Here is a 21,852-nt window from a genome sequence, read left to right as displayed (position 1 = left end):
TGTCTCTGAAACTTGGTGCCGTCTGGTGTCTAAAGGCAGTAAGTTTTCTAGGAATTTCCTAATACGTAATGCCATCTATCTGCCTAATGTGGTATCATAGGAATTGACTATGACACTTAGCACCATCTAGTGTCCAATGTGGTATTTTTTCATTTTAAATCAATGAAAAACATTTGACCAGCACAGGAAATACATTAACATTTTTTTTGCCCCATTCACACAAAACAAATATAATTGCACTTTCACTAGGTGGATTGCTTTTCTATTTTCTATTAATAGACACTCTAGTGTTTTTCTTTTCTATTTGGGGATTCGTGTATGACTACTTTTTTTCATATTTTTTTCATTGTCTGTTTTTTTTTCCTTTCTGTGGAAGGACATAATGAGGGGCAATTTTTTAGCTCAAGAACAGATCCAAGATAGATGAAAGGAGCTTCTGTAACCCTCAGGAGACATTTAAAGCCCATTACACTCTTCAAAACCACCTTCATTTTATTTTACCTTTCGAAACCAAAACATTTTTTTTTTTTTTTGAAATGGCAAAATTTTGCCAAAATTTCCATTTTTTTCTGAAATTTCTGGTAAATGAAAACTCTGGATTTTATTGAATAGAAGGATTATGTAGGAGGGGGTAGATCGGTGAACTGCTCTTTTCTCTGACTTTGAGAGACATAGCGTATTAGGTGTGCGCTCTACTGGAAGCAAAGCCTTTTCTCTCTCATCCTGACATTTAGCGGACGAGCATCTCCCCCCTCCCCCCTCATCAGCCTGTCACACATGACAAGCCCTTATAGAGTGGAGCTGCGCTCATATCAATGCAGAGACTTCTCATTGGGTGCTGGGGATGGAGCAGGACGCCAGGCGAGGAGCAGCTCCCATCCTCAGTCTGGTGTTGGGGATCTCAGGGCTCGGCTCTGGACGTCGCTGAGCTCCATGGACAGACGTAGAAGGGCCACTCTGGCGCTGACTCTGAATTTCCTCTCTCTCCTCTTCTCCATCACCGCCTTCAGCAGCAGCTACTGGTGTGAGGGGATCCGCAAAGTGCCCAAACCCTTCTGCCAGGGCAGCTCCAGGGAGAAACAGACCTTCTGCATCCGCTTCAACAACTCTGACACCAATGGCAGCAACGTGGTCCAATACACCTGGGAGACCGGGGACGACAAATTCATCGAAAGGCATTTCCATGCCGGGATCTGGTATTCCTGCGAGGAGAACATCAGCGGGGATGGTGAGTGCCGGGAGAACTTGGAGGGCGATCATTGAATTTGTTAGTGGTTCGGAGGCTGCCAACACTCTCCATAGAGCTGTACTGAGAGCTCTGAACCAGAGGAGCTTACAATCCATTGCCATACTGTATTCATATTATACGTTTATATAGTCTTGAGAACAATGTAACATACACACATCAGTCTCTGCACCAGAGGAGCTTACAATCCATCATCCCAAACATACTATATTATTATTATACATTTATGTAGCTCTGAGGACAATGTAACTTAGACATCAGTCTCTGCACCAGAGGAGCTTACAATCCATCATCCCAAACATACTATATTATTATTATTATTATACATTTATATAGCTCTGAGGACAATGTAATTTACACATCAGTCTCTGCACCAGAGGAGCTTACAATCCATCATCCCAAACATACTATATTATTATTATTATTATTATACATTTATATAGCTCTGAGGACAATGTAATTTACACATCGGTCTCTGCACCAGAGGAGCTTACAATCCATTGCCATACTGTATTCATATTATACATTTATATAGTTTTGAGAACAATGTAACATACACACACCAGTCTCTGCGCCAGAGGAGCTTACAATCCATCATCCCAAACATACTATATTATTATTATACATTTATGTAGCTCTGAGGACAATGTAACTTAGACATCAGTCTCTGCACCAGAGGAGCTTACAATCCATTGCCATACTGTATTCATATTATACATTTATATAGTTTCGAGAACAATGTACCATACACACACATCAGTCTCTGCACCAGAGGAGCTTACAATCTATCATCCCAAACATACTATTTTAATAATAATAATAATAATAATAATATACATTTATATAGCTCTGAAGACAATGTAACTTACACATCAGTCTCTGCAGCAGAGGAGCTTACAATCTATCACCCCAAACATACTATATTATTATTATTATACATTTATATAGCTCTGAGGACAATGTAATTTACACATCAGTCTCTGCACCAGAGGAGCTTACAATCCATTGCCATACTGTATTCATATTATACATTTATATAGTTTTGAGAACAATGTAACATACACACACACACACATCAGTCTCTGCACCAGAGGAGCTTACAATCCATCATCCCAAACATACTATATTATTATTATACATTTATATAGCTCTGAGGACAATGTAACTTACACATCAGCCTCTGCAGCAGAGGAGCTTACAGTCTATCATCCCAAACATACTATATTAATAATAATAATAATAATAATAATATACATTTATGTAGCTCTGAGGACAATGTAACTTACACATCAGTCCCTGCACCAGAGGAGCTTACAATTCATTTTCTCACCATACAGTAATAATAATATTTTTACATGAGAACACTATCACATACACATCAGTCTCTGTATGGGTGGAGTGAATGTTCTATTACCATACTGTACTATTATTATTATACATGCATATAGCTCTAAGAACAATGTAACATACGCATCATCAGTCTCTGCACCAGAGGAGCTTGCAATCCATTATTCTAAATATACAATATTACCATCATACATTTACTGTATATAGCTCTGAAAACAATTTAATGTTACACAACAGTTTCTGCACCAGAGGAGCTTACAATTCATTATCCCAACCAAATAATAATAATACTAATAGATTTTTTTAACAGCTCTGGGAACAATATGACATGCACATTAGTGTCTGCACCACATGAGCTTACAATTCGTTTTCTAAACCATACTATATTATTATTATTATTATTATTATTATAATAACAATATATCATACACATCAGCTTCTAAACCAGAGCAGTTCACAATCAATTACCATGCTGTATTATTATGCATTTGTGTAGCATTGAGAGCAGTGTAACATACAAATCAGTCTCTAAACCAGAGGAGCTTACACTCTGTCCACTATTTTATTATTATTATACATTTGTATAGCTCTGACATATACTATGGTGCTGTACAGAGAACACTGAGCCAGTCACATCAGTCTCTGTTCCAGAGGAGCTTACACTCTAATGTCCCACCATAGTGACACACTATTATTATAAATGTATATAGCTCTGACATATACTGTGGTGCTGTACAGAGAACTATAACCCAGTCATATCAGCCTCTGCACCAGTGGAGTTTATACTCTAATGTCCCACCATAGTCATGCATTATTATTGTTATACATTTATATAGCTCTGACATACAACATAGTGCAGTACAGAGAAGCCTAACCCAGTCACACCAGTCTCTGCACCAGAGGAGCTTACACTCTAATAGCCCACCATAGTCATGCATTATTATTATTATTATTATTATACATTTATATAGCTCTGACATATAACGTGGTGCTGTACAGAGTCACATCAGTCTCTGCACCAGAGGAGCTTACACTCCAATAGCCCACCATAGTCATGCATTATTATTATCATCATTATTATTATACATTTATATAGCTCTGATATATACCATGGTGCTGTACAGAGAAGCCTAACCCAGTCACATCAGTCTCTGTACCAGAGGAGCTTACACTCTAATGTCCTAATTTAGTAGTTTGCAAATAATAAAATTACATTTCTTTGCATATAATTCTATTTGTTATTTTTGGGGAAAAAAGCTGTTTTCTTTTCTGTTACTTGCTGATGTAAGCTTGTTTGTTTATATATATTCATTTTTATTTATTTTTTTTATATATGTAAATATGTTTTTTATAACAAGCTGTATATTTGCAAGATTTTAAATAAAGAAAAATGTACATTTTAATGTCCCACCACAGCCACACACTATTATTATTATACATTTCTATAGCTCTGACATATACCGCAGTGCTGTACAAAGAACACTGAGCCAGCCACATCAGTCTCTGAACCAGAGGAGCTTGCGCTCTAATGTCCCACTCCCACCACAGTCACACACTATTATTATATATTTATATAGCTCTGACATATACTGCAGTGCTGTACAGAGAACACTGAGCCAGTCACATCAGTCTCTGAACCAGAGGAGCTTGCACTCTAATGTCCCACTCCCACCACAGTCACACACTATTATTATATATTTATATAGCTCTGACCAAGGGCGGACTGACAACTCATGGGGCCCCTGGGCAATAGTGGACCACCAAAAAAACTAAGAACTATTGATTCCCAGGATACAGTAGAGAACATTCTTAGGCCTCTCACGGCGTAGATGGTAGTAAAGGGCAGGAAAAACAGATGAGAAGAGCCAGTACAGTTCTGTGCAGGAAAAAGAATGGAGCCTGTTCTACTTTTTATTTCTGCAACCGGAACGCATTGATGTGAACTATGACACTGACCACCAGATCTGTGCATGTTGGATGCAGAAGAAAAGCAACTGAAACACATGGAGTGTGAACTGGGCCTAAAAGTACAGAAAATCTGCAGGTGCCCCAGCCTAAAATGTAAAGTTACTTATCATTGGGAAACCTGAGCCTGGGATGAGGCCAGGGGCGGACTGACAACTCATGGGGCCCCCGGGCAATAGGGGATCATGGGGCCCCTGTGTCCTTGCCCAAACTCAAAAAAGCCTATGAAAAAGGTACCAGGGGCATCTCATGGGGCCCCCTACTGACCCCGGGCCCTTGGGCAGTGCCCAAGTTTCCAAATGGTCAGTCCGCCCCTGGCTCTGACATATACTGCAGTGCTGTACAAAGAACACTGAGCCAGCCACATCAGTCTCTGAACCAGAGGAGCTTACACTCTAATGTCCCCCCAAAGTCACACACTATTATTATACATTTGTATAGCTCTGACATATACCACAGCACTGTACAGAGAACACTGAGCCAGTCACATCAGTTTCTGCATCACAGGAGCTTACACTCTAATGTCCCCTCCAGGGGCGGACTGACAACTCATGGGGCCCCCGGGCAATAGGGGATCATGGGGCCCCTGTGTCCTTGCCCACACTCAAAAAAGCCTATGAAAAAGGTACCAGGGGCATCTCATGGGGCCCCCTACTGACCCCAGGCCCTCTGTCAGTCTGCCCCTGGTCCCCTCAACACTACAAATAAACACACACAACATTGGGCTGGTGTTGGGTAGATTCCAGTTGCCTGGCTGGATGAATTTTGGAGAAAACTGAAACACGCGGAGGACATACAGACCCCTGGCAGATGGGATCCCGGTTAAAGTCTGATGCCGGGATTTGCTTTCGCCGAGTCTAAACAGGATCCTCCGGCGCCCCCATCTGTTCAGACACAAAATGTATCCAAATTTATCGGAAGAAATTAAATAACAGATTTTTTTTTTGTAAAGGTAATTTACAGAGCCATAGTGTGCTAGGGAACCAATCAGAAACCAGCTTATAGCAGCTAAAAGAATGTAACGCTTTGTGGGATGATAGCAGTCAGTTGGAGCAGATTGGATGTGTGTGGGGAAATCTCTCCATGGGAAGCAGACGTGGATGGAAAGGAGATTGTTCCGGCACATCGTGCTGGTTGTGTGTTTGATGGCCAATCTTCGGTGCCATCTGCCGCCCCCTGGTGTTTGGTAAGGTGTTTGAAGGAAAGGTCATTTGACCATCTGCCTGACACCATGGGGACCATTTATGAAAGGTCACTGTTGATTTGGTGCCATTTGTTTCATATATCTATTTATAAAGCTGTTCTGGGCAAAGTTGGGAATAGTCCGCTATGATCCCAGCAGCTGCTGAGATAAAACTAATTCCAGGATAACCATTGGTTACATATATTTCATAATTCTCTCAAGTTTCTAATCATTAATTACATTTACTTGTTAATTCCCTCTAGTGCAGTGGTCTCCAAACTGAGACCCAGGGGCCAGGTGAGGTTCTTTATTTATTTATTTCAGGTACTTATATAGCGCCATTAATTTACGCCGCGCTTTACATATATATTGTACATTCCTATCAGTCCCTAACCCTCAAGGGGCGTACAATCTAAGGTCCCCTAACTCACATTCATACATACACATACTAGGGACAATTTAGACAGGAGCCAATTAACCTACCAGCATGTTTTTGGAGTGTGGGAGGAAACTGGAGTACCCAGAGGAAATCCACACAGGCACAGGGAGAACATGCAAACTCCATGCAGGAGGCGCCATGGTTGGGAATCAAACCCATGACCCATTTACTGCAAGGCAGACATGCTAACCACTAAGCCACTGTGCCACCCTTTACTTACTTTTATCTGGCCCTTGGGGCCCTATTTCATCCACTGATACTAACAATGGGGCAAAATCCCCCGCAACTGACACCAATGAAAAGGTACAATTCCCCCCAATGGCACCGATGGGGTAAAATTGCTCCCAGTGACACCAATGACGGGACATAATTTCTCACAATGACACCAACAATGGGGCCCATTGACATTAATCATGAGACACAATTCCACCAATGGCACCAACAATGGGGGAAAATTGCTCCCAATGACACCAATGACGGGACATAATTTCTCACAATGACACCAACAATGGGGCTTAATGACATTAATGATGAGACACAATTCCTCCAATGGCACCAACGATGGGGTAAAATTGCTCCCAGTGACACCAATGACGAGACATAATTTCTCACAATGACACCAACAATGGGGCCCATTGACATTAATAATGAGACACAATTCCTCCAATGGCACCAACAATGAGGGAAAATTGCTCCCAGTGACACCAATGGTGGGGTATGATTTCTTGCAGTGACACCAACAATGGGGCTCAATGACATTAGTGATGAGACACAATTCCTCCAATGGCACCAACGATGGGGTAAAATTGCTCCCAGTGACACCAATGACGAGACATAATTTCTCACAATGACACCAACATTGGAGCCCATTGACATTAATGATGGGACACAATTCCTCCAATGGCACCAACAATGGGGTAAAATTGCTCACAGTGACACCAATGACGGGACATAATTTCTCACAATGACACCAACAATAGGGCCCATTGACATTAATGATGAGACACAATTCCTCCAATGGAACCAACGATGGAGTAAAATTGCTCCCAATGACACCAATGGTGGGGCATAATTTCTCACAAAGACACCAACAATGGGGTCCATTGAAATTAATGATGGGACACAAATCCTCCCATGGCACCAATGATGGAGTAAAACTGAGGTTGGGACCTTTTCTACTCCCAGTGGCCACAGTCTGGATCCCATACATTCTGAAGGACAGTAAACTGTCCTTTTGTTTAGAAAGTCTGGAGCAGGGGCGGACTGACCATTTAGGCACTCGGGCACTGCCCGAGGGCCTGGGGTCAGTAGGGGGCCCCATGAGATGCCCCTGGTACCTTTCATAGGCTTTTTTGAGTGTGGTTTGAGTGTGGGCAAGGACACGGGGCCCCATGATTTCCTATTGCCCGGGGGCCCCATGAGTTGCCAGTCCACCCCTGGTCTGGAGAGCCCTGCTCTAGTGTCCAATCATTGGTTACATTTGTTTGCTAATTCCCTCTAGTGTTCTCTAGAATCAGATGTATGTATTTCCTATGCTCCTGCGCGCCATCTAGTGGCCATAATGCAGTATTTTACAACTGTCCAATAATAAAAGAACATTCCTACAGAAGAGAAAATAGCCTAAAAAATGTTTTGTTTTGTTTTTTTTGTTTTTGGGGGGGGGGGGGGGGGTTGCTCATTTTGCACATGCAGACTGACTGGATGAATGGCTATGCAAATTTCGTTTAAATAGACCTCTTGTGAATTTTGGCTGGATCCTGATGAGCTTGTTGAAATTTCCTCAATGAGTGGCCCTGGGGCCCTCACTCTGTTCAACTAAGGTCAAGCATTGTATCCGCTTTTGATGAAGGAGGAGGCTGCTGGAAATTGTTTTTGGCTGAACAGCGGCTGCATGCAATCCAGTGACGGCTGTCAAAATACAATAGCCCAGCGGGGCGGGGGTGAGGTGGGGGGTTGTCCATCTATGCGTGGATGGAGGAATCTGTAAGGCTGGCCATACATTATACAATTTTCATGAGAATTTTGCTTTCGATTTACCAAAAACCATATAATAGGAGGTCAAACCCAAACAACACTTTCAATTGTATCCAATTAGGTAGGTCCTTGTACTACATTGTTGAAGGTAAATCTAAAGGAAATTGGGCAGAAAATTGTATAGTGTATGGCCAGCCTTAGATCTCTTTTGTTCAGCCCGCTGTGAATGGCAAGCTTTACACTGCAAGGGAGGAACAGGAAAGTGCAGTCACTGTATACAGGCTGAATATATAATTGCGCAATATGTCCGCCCCCTTCACATATATAAAGAGAAACATTATTTCTGACCTTGATACATTTATATACACAACCCCCCCTTGCCCCCCCTCCCATTACACAAGTATCCTGGCGTACAGATGATACATCCTTAGAAATCGTCAGCCGTTCGTTGAGCTGTTCGTTCTCTGACATGAGATGAGCTGCGTTGGCTGATGGCGTTCGCCGACTCATTTTAATTAGGCGGAAAAGGAAAAAATGAATCCACTTTACTGGAATGAAGAGCCGATCAATCTTCCCCGGGTCACTAACGCCGTGCGAACAGCAAATCATTTCTGGTGTCTGCTGCGCGTTAGAGTTGCAATATCTGGGCTGGCCGGTGATGAACGAGGAGGACGTAACGCCTGGAATGACCTGGGGGAGGCAGCATGCTGGAGTCATCTTGTATATAGTTCAGGTGATATAAAATCGATCAAGGCAGCGACCACATTTATTATATAATAGGACACCATCATCATCAGTACTGAGCAATACTCAATGGTCCTGCTTCAGGAGTAATATGGCGGCAGTCACCTTACACCAGCCGGAATATGAAGAGTAAAATGATTGTGTATATAATTCAGCCGTCTGATAGTCTCCGCCATAGGCTGGGCTTAAAGTGTTCGTTCACTAAATCCCGTCTCCCAGGACCTTGCACTCACTATATCTGGTCACCCAGGACCCTGCATTCACTATATCTGGTCCCCCAGGACCCTACATTCACTATATCTGGTCTCCCCGGACCCTACATTCACTATATCTGGTCTCCCAGGACCCTGCATTCACTATATCTGGTCTCCCCGGACCCCGCATTCACTATATCTGGTCTCCCCGGACCCCGCATTCACTATATCTGGTCTCCCTGGACCCTGCATTCACTATATCTGGTCTCCCCGGACCCCGCATTCACTATATCTGATCTCCCAGGACCCTGCATTCACTATATCTGGTCTCCTTGGACCCTGCATTCACTATATCTGGTCTCCCCAGACCCTGCATCCACTATATCCGGTCTCCCCGGACCCTGCATTCACTATATCCGGTCTCCCAGGACCCTGCATTCACTATATCCGGTCTCCCCGGACCCTGCATTCACTATATCTGGTCTCCCCGGACCCTGCATTCACTATATCTGGTCTCCCCGGACCCCGCATTCACTATATCCGGTCTCCCCGGACCCCGCATTCACTATATCCGGTCTCCCCGGACCCCGCATTCACTATATCCGGTCTCCCCGGACCCTGCATTCACTATATCTGGTCTCCCCAGACCCTACATTCACTATATCTGGTCTCCCCGGACCCTGCATTCACTATATCTGGTCTCCCCGGACCCTACATTCACTATATCTGGTCTCCCAGGACCCTGCATTCACTATATCTGGTCTCCCCGGACCCCGTATTCACTATATCTGGTCTCCCCGGACCCCGCATTCACTATATCTGATCTCCCCGGACCCTGCATTCACTATATCTGGTCTCCCTGGACCCTGCATTCACTATATCTGGTCTCCCCGGACCCTACATTCACTATATCTGGTCTCCCCGGACCCTGCATTCACTATATCCGGTCTCCCCGGACCCTGCATTCACTATATCTGGTCTCCCCGGACCCTGCATTCACTATATCCGGTCTCCCCGGACCCCGCATTCACTATATCCGGTCTCCCCGGACCCCGCATTCACTATATCTGGTCTCCCCGGACCCTGCATTCACTATATCTGGTCTCCCCGGACCCTACATTCACTGTATCTGGTCTCCCCGGACCCTGCATTCACTATATCTGATCTCCCTGGACCCGGCATTCAGTATATACGGTCTCCCTGGACTCTGCATTCACTATATCTGGTCTCCCCAGACCCTGCATTCACTATATCTGCTCTCCCCGGACCCAGCATTCACTATATCTGCTCTCCCCGGACCCTGCATTCACTATATCCGGTCTCCCCAGACCCTGCATTCACTATATCTGGTCTCCCCAGACCCTGCATTCACTATATCTGGTCTCCCCGGACGCTGCATTCACTATATCCGGTCTCCCCGGACCCCGCATTCACTATATCCGGTCTCCCCAGACCCTGCATTCACTATATCCCGTCTCCCCGCACCCTGCATTCACTATATCCGGTCTCCCCGGACCCTGCATTCACTATATCCGGTCTCCCCGGACCCCGCATTCACTATATCTGGTCTCCCCAGACCCTGCATTCACTATATCCGCTCTCCCCGGATCCTGCACTCACTATATCTGGTCTCCCCGGACCCTGCATTCACTATATCTGGTCTCCCCGGACCCTGCATTCACTATATCTGGTCTCCCAGGACCCTGCATTTACTATATCTGGTCTCCCACAGTACACACAACATGGAAATGCAATTATTTTAGTAAATATAAACTGCTAAATACCTTTTCTCATCAGCAGTATAAAGCAGTCTTATGACTTCTATCAGTGTCCTCCTAGAGCAGAGAGTTTTCTTTCTGCTCTAGGAGGATGCAGAACCTCTGACCTCTGTCTGGTCAGTGCCGGTTTGGCCCTGTGCTGATCACATGCACTCTCCCAAGAAAAAAAAAACTCTAGCAATACACACCAACCTGAGCATGTGCATGTGACCACGGATTCAGTCTGTATCAGGTGGTCATTACAACAAGAGGAGGGACGGAGAAGACAGGATCAAACAGCCTTTTTACACAATGTGGAGGATTAACCCCTTAGGATCCACAGTGAGTATAACAAGCATGCTTTACTGCATCTACAGACTGATTGTACTGTTGGGGGTTCAGTAACACTTTAACAGATTGCTTCCAAGAATGTCTGAATGTGACAAATGCACAAAACAGAACTGCTGCTAAAAATTCAAATCTGATGATTTTGGATTGGGGGGGTGTCATCTGATTAGTCTAGGTTCACACCTGTGCAGGTTGCGTTTGAGACGTTTCTGCATTGCGTTTTGCGTTTTTGCTGTGTTGGGCAGATTTTAAACACAAAACGTATCAAAAATGCAGCAAAACCGTGTAAAAAATGCAGCAAAAACACAATACATGCTTTTCTGCAGTGTTCCCATTGAAGTCTATAAAAATGCTACTTTTTGCGTTCAAAAAAGTCCCTGTCCCTTTCCAAAAAAAGCACCGGGTGAAAACGCGTAGATGTGACAGTGTCCCATAGGAAATCATGTTAAATGGACTGTAGTGCGTTTCTGCAAAACGCAGCGGAAAACGCTTAGGTGTGAACTTGGGGTAAGGGTGGGTTCACGCATTTGCGCTGCGGGAATGCGCGTTTCTGAACTGCATCCCTATTGATTCCTAAGGACACCCCAACACGCCCTTGTGTGGCGCTTCACAAGACACGGTAACGCACCACCTCTTGCTGTGATGGGTTGTGATATGACACCTCCCCGCCACCTGTTGTAACCCCATAAATGTCGCACCAACGCAACACAACCGCATTCCTTGTGCGCAGTTGCTGGGCATTTGCTGCGCATCCTCACTTGCTTCATTGGGCCACCGGACACCAAACAAGTGATCCTGTTTGCCACAGACATGAAGCAAAGCATTGCGATCCATGCATGTGAACACCCCCAGTCCGTGGTGGAACGGCACATTTTTAATGCCCCCCATTGCAAGTCTAAAGGAGCCCGAAGGCTAGGTTTACACCTACGCAAGTTGTGGTTGATGCGTTTTCTGGTGTGTTTTGCAGCATGATTTGCATTTTTCGACACGTTTTTTGATGTGATTTTACATAGATGGGTCGAACATCAGCCGATTTTTTTAAAAAACTCGAAAAATCGGTTGTCCGATCAGCCGACGTTACCACCAACATCGCCCGACTTTTGACCCGTCTATGGCCGGCATTAACCCCATAACTTCTGTCCCTTGCAGAGACAGGGGAGCGCACCATACAATGTGACAGCAATACATAAGAAGAAGAAGAATTCCAGTCCGCTATTATATTTTATATGAAAAAGTCTTGCGGTTGCAGCAATGTATCCACTTGTATCCAAATAAAAATATTGTAACACATTATTTGGATTACAATGTTTTTATTTGGATACAAAAGGATACATTTGTTGCAACTGCAAGACTTTTTCATATAAAATATAATAGCGGACTGGAATTCTTCTTCTTTTTCTTCTTCTTGCAGGTCTCGGCTCATGCACAGATTTTTTATCGGTAAAACGATCAGCCGTTTTGCCCAAAATTGTCCGATCATCAAAATCGGCCATGAATTTTCCAACATGCCCGATAAAAAAAATGTGCAAAACCCCTGAAAAACGGCCGACCAATTAGCCCACTAACGATTTTTTTTTCGGCCGAAAAATCAGCCGATTTGCGACCCATCTGTGGCCTGCATTAGGCTAGGTTCACATCTGTGCGGGTGGTGCCGCTGCGGATCCACACGAAAATCCATGCAGCCGCACCACCTGCACAGAGAATTGAGGACCCGCGGGCAGGTGCCCTTCTAATGGCACGCCACCCGCAATGGAAAACGCAACTTTACTGAGAACCGATGTTCCTGTGTGGGCTGTGTTTTCGGAAGAAGTGCAGGGACTTCTTTCCTCAAATGAATGGTCTCTCATGCCTGTGAAAAAAACGCCAGCACAGCCGCATATATGTGAACCGGGGCTTAATGTGTGTGAATGTACGTGAGATAGGAACTTTAGATTGCAAGCTCCTTGACAAGGACTGATGTGAAAGCACTAAGTTGCCATAAATACCTAATGAATAGGGACTGAAGGCAGCAGATCTGATATGTGGACTCCGGTAAGGGCTCAGTCCTCACACAGCTCAGCACAAGTTAATGAGCTGCATCCTCAAGACTTTAACCCTTTCCTGGAGAACCTCAGTATTGCCCTCCCCAGGTAATGGCTGATATTGCACTTTCATATAGAAGCTCCATCATTGGGGGGGGGGATTTAATCTCCTGCCGACAAGTGTGATCCCCCTGGAGAGCTGTCCATCACAGATATTCTGTGTTCATTACAGAGTTCCCGTGGGAAATGGAAGGGGCTTAAGGGACAACACGGACTAAATGTCATCCGTCTCCGATGACACCCGCGCTGTCCGCGGCACAAAATTCCCGCAGTAAGCTCCAGTGCTTATTAACATTTTCTGCGTGTTGGCAATAAGCCGTCGGACTTTATTATGCAGCACTGCGCATTCAGCACCTGAGTTGTGTTTATTGTATTTTCCATATCAGCTCCGCTCTAATGGAACGAGGACAGGACCGCCGGGGACCAATTAACATCGGTCTGCCGAGGTCCGATGTCCTTGTAAAGCATCTAGCTAGCCTCCCTTCCCATGTATGATGATGGACAACAGGGCTCATGCAGGAGCAGAGCTGCAAATTAGTATATCAAAAGTATTGGGCCCCCCTCCAAATCATGTGATTCAGGTGTTCCAATCCCCTCCATGGACACAGGTGTATACAATCATCCCCTAGGCATGCAGACTGCTTCTACAAACATTGGTGAAAGAATGGGTCGCTCTCAGGAGCTCAGTGACTCCAAGCGTGGTCCCGTGATAGGTTGTCACCTGTGCAATAAGTCCATCCGTGACATTTCCTGGCTACTAAATATTCCACGGTCAACTGTTAGTGGGATTATAACAAAGTGGAAGCAACTGGGAACAACAGCAACTCAGCCACCAAGTGGTAGGCCACGTCACATGACCGGGCGGGGTCAGCGCATGCTGAAGCTCACAGTGCGCAGAAGTCACCAACTGTCTGCAGAGCCAATAGCTAAAGACCTCCAAACTTGGTGTGGCCTTCAGATTAGCACAACAACAGTGTGTAGAGAGCTTCATGGAATTGGTTTCCATGGCCGAGCAGCTGCATCCAAGCCTTACATCACCAAGTGCAATGCAAAGCGTCGGATGCCGTGGTGTAAAGCACGCCGCCACTGGACTCTAGAGCAGAGTAGATGGGTTCCCTGGAGTTACAAATCATGCTTCTCTGTCTGTCCAATGGACGTGTCTGGGTTTGGACGGTTGCCAGGAGAACGGTACTTGCATGACTGCATTGTGCCAAGTGTAAAGTTTGGTGGAGGAAGGATTATGGTGTGGGGTTGTTCTTCAGGGGTTGGACTTGGCCCTCTAGTTCCAGTGAAGGGAACTCTTAAGGCGTCAGCATACCAAGACATTGTGGACAATTTCATGCTCCCAACTTTGTGGGAAGAGTTTGGGGATGGCCCCTTCCTGTTCCAACATGACTGCACACCAGTGCACAAAGCAAGGTCCATAAAGACATGGAGGAGCCAGTTTGGGGTGGAGGAACTTGACTGTCCTGCACAGAGTCCTGACCTCAACCCCATAGAACACCTTTGGGATGAATTAGAGCGAAGACTGTGAGCCAGGCCTCCTCCCCCGACATCAGTGCCTGACCTGACAAATGTGCTTCTGGAAGAATGGTCCAACCTTCCCATAGACACCCTCCTAAACCTTGTGGACGGCCTTCCCAGAAGAGTTGAAGCTGTTATAGCTGCAAAGGGCGGGGCCAACTCAATATTGAACCCTACGGACTAAGACTGGGGGGCCTTTAAAGTTCATGTGTGTGGAAAGGCCATCCGACCAATACTTATATATATAAAAACACACATATATATCCCCAATAATAGCCATTAGAGAATATCTAGTCAAGCTGGCCAAACAAACTATTTAAAGATGGAGTTAGGCATTGACCCATCACTGAGATATTGCTGCGATGAGCAATATTCTACATTCAATAAATTGTTGGAAAACCTCCCTGTGTAATACCGGCACCCCCCCCCCCCCCCCTGCCAGGGAGGTTCTTATTGCCCTCGTCGAGCCCTGATCCATTAGGGTGGAGTAAGATATTGGTAACCTTTTTTTATGTGAAAGGGTTTAAAAATTGGTGGAATTCACAAGAAACCTGGTTTGTTTGGCTGATTTCCACTTTTTTGGGGGGAAACGAGCTGGGGGTCCAGGGCAGGACGCCTCAAACTACCCAATTTCCGAGAACAAATTATTAAATATCAGATCGAATAATCAGGCCTTATATGTTTTTTATTCCTGATTTAGAAGCATTTACATGCTGAGAAGAAGAGTGGCCGCACCCAGGAGCTAAAGTTGGCTTCCATGCATTTGCTGGAATACGCTCCATTTGCGGCACCCCAACATTTTCTCCCTTAGCAGCATGAAATGGTCTATGAACATCCGCTGTACATTGAAGGTTATAGCCCCCAAATTCAGTCTTCTTTTTGAGATTCCAGAAGGACCTGGCATCTTCCATTCCCCTGTGACACATTAGACACACATTCAACACCCTGCAAATAGGGATCTGTTAAATCCAGCCTCACCATCAGGGATGAGCTTGCATTTGCATTTGCTGAAATTTCATCCATAGGTTTGGTCAGCCCAGGGGCGGACTGACAACTCATGGGGCCCCTGGGCAATAGGGGGATCATGGGGCCCCTGTGTCCTTGCCCAAACTCAAAAAAGCCTATGAAAAAGGTACCAGGGGCATCTCATGGTGCCCCCTACTGACCCCGGACCCTCAGGCAGTGCCAAAGTTTCCAAATGGTCAGTCCACCCTTGAAGCCATCTCTTCAGTCTTGGACAGCTGGACTGAAATGGCTCACTCTGATTTCACCGCACACTGTGAGCATCTCACCATGTGCATTAGAAGCCACAGCAAGTCAGATAGACCCTGGATCTTTAGGTGTCCAACTGGCGGCCCTCCAGCTGACGTCTCATGAGGCATTGCAAGGCTGACAGTTAGAAGAATGACTCCCACAGCCAGAGGCATGATGGGACTTGTAGTTCCGCAACAGCTGGAGGGCCGCCGGTTTGACATCCCTTTCCTCCCCATGAGTTGTCAGTCCGCCCCTGGATGGCTTCCACATCCGCCTTCCTGTCCCCATAGACTCCAATTTACTGCAGATTTGGATATTTGACCAAAATGTCCGAAACTTTTATGATGCCGACAAATTGAAAACATATAAATCTGCTGTGTCCTCAGGGCAAACTAGCAGCGAATGTCTGGCGGATGTGCCCAGACTATACCTATTCTTCAATAATGGAGAATTTTACTCTGCCCCTCCCCCTCCCCAGGCGCGGAGTTCTTGTTTTTAATCACCGGGGAGGATTGTAGACGGCTTGTGCCAAAATAAAAAATCAATATTTATTCGTTTTACAATGGAACGCGCCGACTGCACGGGGACCGCGTAATTACCTAAAGCCGCCAGAAGTGGAAGTTTATCATGTACAGCCGGGAGGGGAGTCTACGGAGCGAGATGACGCATGGGCGCAATCAGCGGGGGAGGGGTATGCTGCTGCTGCAGAGAAACTCAGAGCAAGTGTACCTCTAATAATATAATATCATATCCAGGGGCGGACTGACCATTTGGAAACTCCGGCACCGCCCGAGGGCCCGGGGTCAGTAGGGGGCCCCATGAGATGCCCCTGGTACCTTTTTCATAGGCTTTTTTGAGTTTGGGCAAGGACACAGGGGTCCCATGATCCCCTATTGCCCGGGGGCCCCATGAGTTGTCAGTCCGCCCCTGGACCCTGGATCATTAGGTCCGCCCCTGATCATATCATATATAATATAATAATAATATCATGTTCTATAAGAAGGGACAGATAAATGGAAACCCCGCCCTTGCACAACAAGTCCCACCCCCAGTCCATCCTTCCATCGGTATAGGTGGAAAAGACAACCTGCAATGTCATTGATCGGCGAGGGGTGACTGATGACGTCAGCTTAAGGCTCGGTTCACACCTTTGCAGTTTGCGTTTGATCCATTTCTGCACTGTGTTTTTGCCACGTTTTTGCCACGTTTTTGATGCATTTTGGTTTTTTTTTTATATTTTTCTTGTTGCTAGGCAGATTTAAAAAAAAGGAAGGCAAAAACGTACTACGTAATTTTCTGCAGCGTTTCCATTGAAGTCTATAGAACCAAAAATGCAAATGTCTGACCCTTTCCAAAAAACGAACCGGGTGAAAATGCGGAGATGTGAACCTGTCCCATAGGAAAGCATGGTAAATGGGCAGCACAGTGGCTAAATGGTTAGCACTTCCATCTGGCAGTACTCGGGTCGCTGGTTTGAATCTCAGCGATGGCACCACCTGCCTGGAGTTTGCATGTTCTCCCTGTGCCTGCGTGGGTTTCCTCCGGGTACTCCGGTTTCCTCCCACACTCCAAAGACATGCTGGTAGGTGAATTGGCTCCTGTCTAAATTGGCCCTAGTATGTGTATGTATGAATGTGAGTTAGGGGACCTTAGATTGTACACCCCTTGAGGGTTAGGGACTGATGTGAATGTACAATATATATGTAAAGTGCTGTGTAAATTGATGGCGCTATAGAAGTACCTGAAATAAATAAAATAAATGGACTGTACTGCATTTCTGCAAAACGCAGAAGGAAACGCTTAGGTGTGAATCTAGGGTTAGGGTCGGTTCACACCATAGAAACGCAGCCCGGATGCATTTCTGAATTATTGGCATGGTTCAGTGCGTTTTTGATGTGTTTGACGCGTTCCGGTTCATTTTTCAATTTAAATAGGGACATGTGCGTTCCAGTGCGTTTTACCGCGTTCCAGTACAGATCTGTGCAGGAAAAATGCAGTCTATTCTACTTTTTTTTTTGCATCCGGAATGCACTGGAACTGCCAGCACTGATGCAAACGATGACACTGACAACCACATAACCTACTTTCTGTGCATTTGGGATGCAGAAAAAAAGCAACTGAAACGCATGTAGTGTGAACTGGCCCTCAATGTGTACGCAATCAGAAGTCTTTGTCCTTCATAGTTGATGGAAGATCTAAAAACGCACTACACACTTTTTTTCTGCAGCGTTTTCATTGAAGTCTATAGAACCAAAAACACAACTTTTTGCGTTCAAAAAAGTCCCTGACCCTTTCCAAAAAACGCACCGGGTGAAAACGCAGAGATGTGAACGTGTCCCATAGGAAATCATGTTAAATGGATGGTACTGTTTTTCTTCAAAATGCTGCGGAAAATGCTTAGGTGTGAACCTGGGGTAACACTCCATGGGGATAAATAAATTCTGGCTTCAGAAAATGGGAGTCTCACACATCCAGATGAGTCAGTCAATGTGATGCTGAGGCTGCAGCAGGAAGACAAGAGCGGAAAATTGAACTGATAAATCACTCCAACTACATCTACATGTTTCCTAAACGCATGACAAAACACCCAACAATGTGCATTTTGACGCATGTTTCAGGAAAGTGCAGCAAACGCGCCACAATCGTGGGTTGTGCTTGTGATGCCATTAATTGATAATGGCGCCCAGGGGCGGACTGACAACTCATGGGGCCCCCGGGCAATAGGGGATCATGGGGTCCCTGTGTCCTTGCCCAAACTCAAAAAAGTCTATGAAAAAGGTACCAGGGGCTTCTCATGGGGCCCCCTACTGACCCTCGGCCCTCAGGCAGTGCCCGAGTTTCCAAATGGTCAGTCCGCCCCTGATGGCGCCCCAAGCACTGGGAGGAGACGCATATTTTAGTGTGCATTTGTCACGTGACAATATGCACAACAAAGCCTCCAAAATACACACCAAAAAAAACACCAGGCGCTCTGCGACCCAAAAGGTTCTGGAGCTACTTTGAGGAATTTTTCACGCAACAAAACGCATTACAATGGCTCCAAAACACACACTTAAAAAAAATCCAGACGCTCTGTGACCCAAAAGGTTCTGGAGCTACTTTGGGGTATTCTTTGCAAGTAGGGCAGTCCATTTAAGTGAATGGGCCGTCCTAGCCACGATGCACATTGACGTGTAAAAAATGCGGGGGAAAAAAGTGAGCGGGAAAGTGTGTTCTTGCTAAACTCAGGCCCAGGGGCGGACTGACAAATCATGGGGCCCCCGGGCAATAGGGGATCATGGGGCCCCTGTGTCCTTGCCCAAACTCAAAAAAGCCTGTGAAAAAGGTACCAGGGGCATCTCATGGGGCCCCCTACTGACCCCGGGCCCTCGGGCAGTGGCCGAGTTTCCAAATGGTCAGTCCGCCCCTGTGTATGACACATGGTAGTGAGACTCATTCACAGATGTTCAATCGACCGATCCAGAACGATCAAAAAAATTCCTGATTTTGCATCATTAAAGTCGATTGAAAGCTCGCTAAATCAATCAAACTCTGGGTCTGTGATTACGGATTATTGTTCAATTTGATTATTTTAGAGTGGACATACACACATCGATTTTTTTTTTTATCTCTGCGGTTTCATCAAAGCGATTGAATTGATAAACAATTGTCTTCTCTTGCGCTTGAGCAAATCCCATCACACACAGATCAGATTTGATCCAACTGAGTTGATTGGCCAGGGCAGAAAATGATCAAACATATCGCATTTATCAGCCACACTGATCATGTAGGTTGCATGTGAAAATGCAGATGCGATCAATTGCTTACGATCGTATCTTCGATTTATTGATCGAGACCTACCTGCCAGTATGTGTTTATATTGATGGAATGGGTTGACAGATAGGCAAGCCATAGACGAGTCGAAAACTGAGCCAAAATTCTTGTTGATCGTCCGTTATTTGCATCATAAGTGTGCCAGCTGCAACACGCAACCAGGGGCGGACTGACCATTTGGAAACTTGGGCCCTGCCCGAGGGCCCGGTGTCAGTAGGGGGCCCCATGAGATGCCCCTGGTACCTTTTTAATAGGTTTTTTTGAGTTTGGGCAAGGACACAGGGGCCCCATGATCCCCTATTGCCCAGGGGTCCCATGAGTTGTCAGTCTGCCCCTGCACGCAACACTACAGAACACCTCCCCTTCTCCTTTTTCTTGCATTACATAGGGGGGAGGGGTTTCTTTAACACTCAACGGAACGCTCAAAGGAAGAAGGCAGAGCACAGTAGTAGATTGTAGAACTTTCTTTATTCTTCAAATAAAAAATAAAAGAATTGGACTCACAATAAAAACTGGCATAAAGGCAATCAACACCGACTCTCAATCCTGCTACTCGTGGTCACCGGCGTCAGTATCCAGCAGGGTTGGAGTATTGGACCCATGCTGATTACCTTTACAACAGTTTTCATTGTGAACACAATCATTTATTTTTTTCATTTGGAGATTTCTGATTTCTTTCTTTCGGTTTTTATTGCAAAAGAGCGCTGCACTTCAGTGATGCTGAGCCACGGACTGCAAATCTGCTGGTGATGGACTGGTGACATTATAGTACACGTTTTGTTGGGGGTTTAATACCACTTTAACCGTTCAAAAATAATGTATTGCAGTGCATTGTTTAGTATGTTGTATATCCATATTTAGATTGTTGTTCCACAACGGATCGATCCCTTATTACAGTAGTATAAGGCAGAGGCTAACTAGAATCACATGTATCCACATAGAGGACATCACTATCCACAGAGGACATCACTATCCACAGAGGACATCACTGTCCACAAAGAGATATTATTGACAAAGAGGACATCATTGTCCACAAAGAGATCATTATCCACAAAGAGGACATCACTGTCCACAAAGAGATATTATTGACAAAGAGGACATCATTGTCCACAAATAGATCATTATCCACAAAGAGGAGTTCACCATCCACAAAGAGGACATCACTGTCCACAAAGAGGACATCACTGTCCACAAAGAGGACATCACTGTCCACAAAGAGGACATCACTGTCCACAAAGAGGACATCACTGTCCACAAAGAGGAGATCACTGTCCACAAAGAGGACATCACTGTCCACAAAGAGGAGATCACTATCCACAAAGAGGACATCACTATCCACAAAGAGGACATCACTATCCATAAAGAGGAGATCACTATCCACAAACAGGAGATCACTATCCATAAATAGATCACTATCCACAAAGAGGAGACCACTGTGCAGAAAGAGGAGATCACTGTCCACAAAGAGGACATCACTGTCCACAAAGAGGAGATCACTATCCACAAAGAGGAGATCACTATCCATAAAGAGGAGATCACTATCCATAAAGAGATCATTATCCACAAAGAGGAGATCACTATCCATAAAGAGGACATCACTATCCATAAAGAGGAGATCACTATCCACAAACAGGAGATCACTATCCATAAATAGATCACTATCCACAAAGAGGAGACCACTGTCCACAAAGAGGAGACCACTGTGCAGAAAGAGGAGATCACTGTCCACAAAGAGGACATCACTGTCCACAAAGAGGAGATCACTATCCACAAAGAGGAGATCACTATCCATAAAGAGGAGATCACTATCCATAAAGAGATCATTATCCACAAAGAGGAGATCACTATCCATAAAGAGGACATCACTATCCATAAAGAGGAGATCACTATCCATAAAGAGGACATCACTATCCACAAAGAGGACATCACTATCCACAAAGAGGACATCACTATCCACAAAGAGGAGATCACTGTCCATAAAGA

General features: G+C 45.2%; 1 protein-coding gene across 1 annotated transcript in view; it reads left to right on the top strand.

The window, feature by feature from the left end:
- Positions 1-752: 752 nt before the first annotated feature.
- GSG1L2 (GSG1 like 2) overlaps positions 753-21,852 on the top strand; it is an 81,454-nt gene continuing 60,354 nt past the window's right edge. The window contains exon 1 of the mRNA XM_089657911.1: positions 753-1,228. Coding sequence (XP_089514037.1) covers positions 778-1,228 — 451 coding nt within the window. The 5' untranslated portion in view covers positions 753-777. The remainder of the gene's footprint in view (positions 1,229-21,852) is intronic.

Source organism: Staurois parvus, unplaced genomic scaffold (assembly GCF_062004578.1).
Source record: "Staurois parvus isolate SC_StPar_1 unplaced genomic scaffold, SC_StPar_1.0 ptg001041l, whole genome shotgun sequence".
Lineage (NCBI taxonomy): Eukaryota > Metazoa > Chordata > Amphibia > Anura > Ranidae > Staurois > Staurois parvus.
The sequence above is the reverse complement of the archived record's forward strand: the minus strand, read 5'-3'. Positions and strand labels throughout refer to the sequence as shown.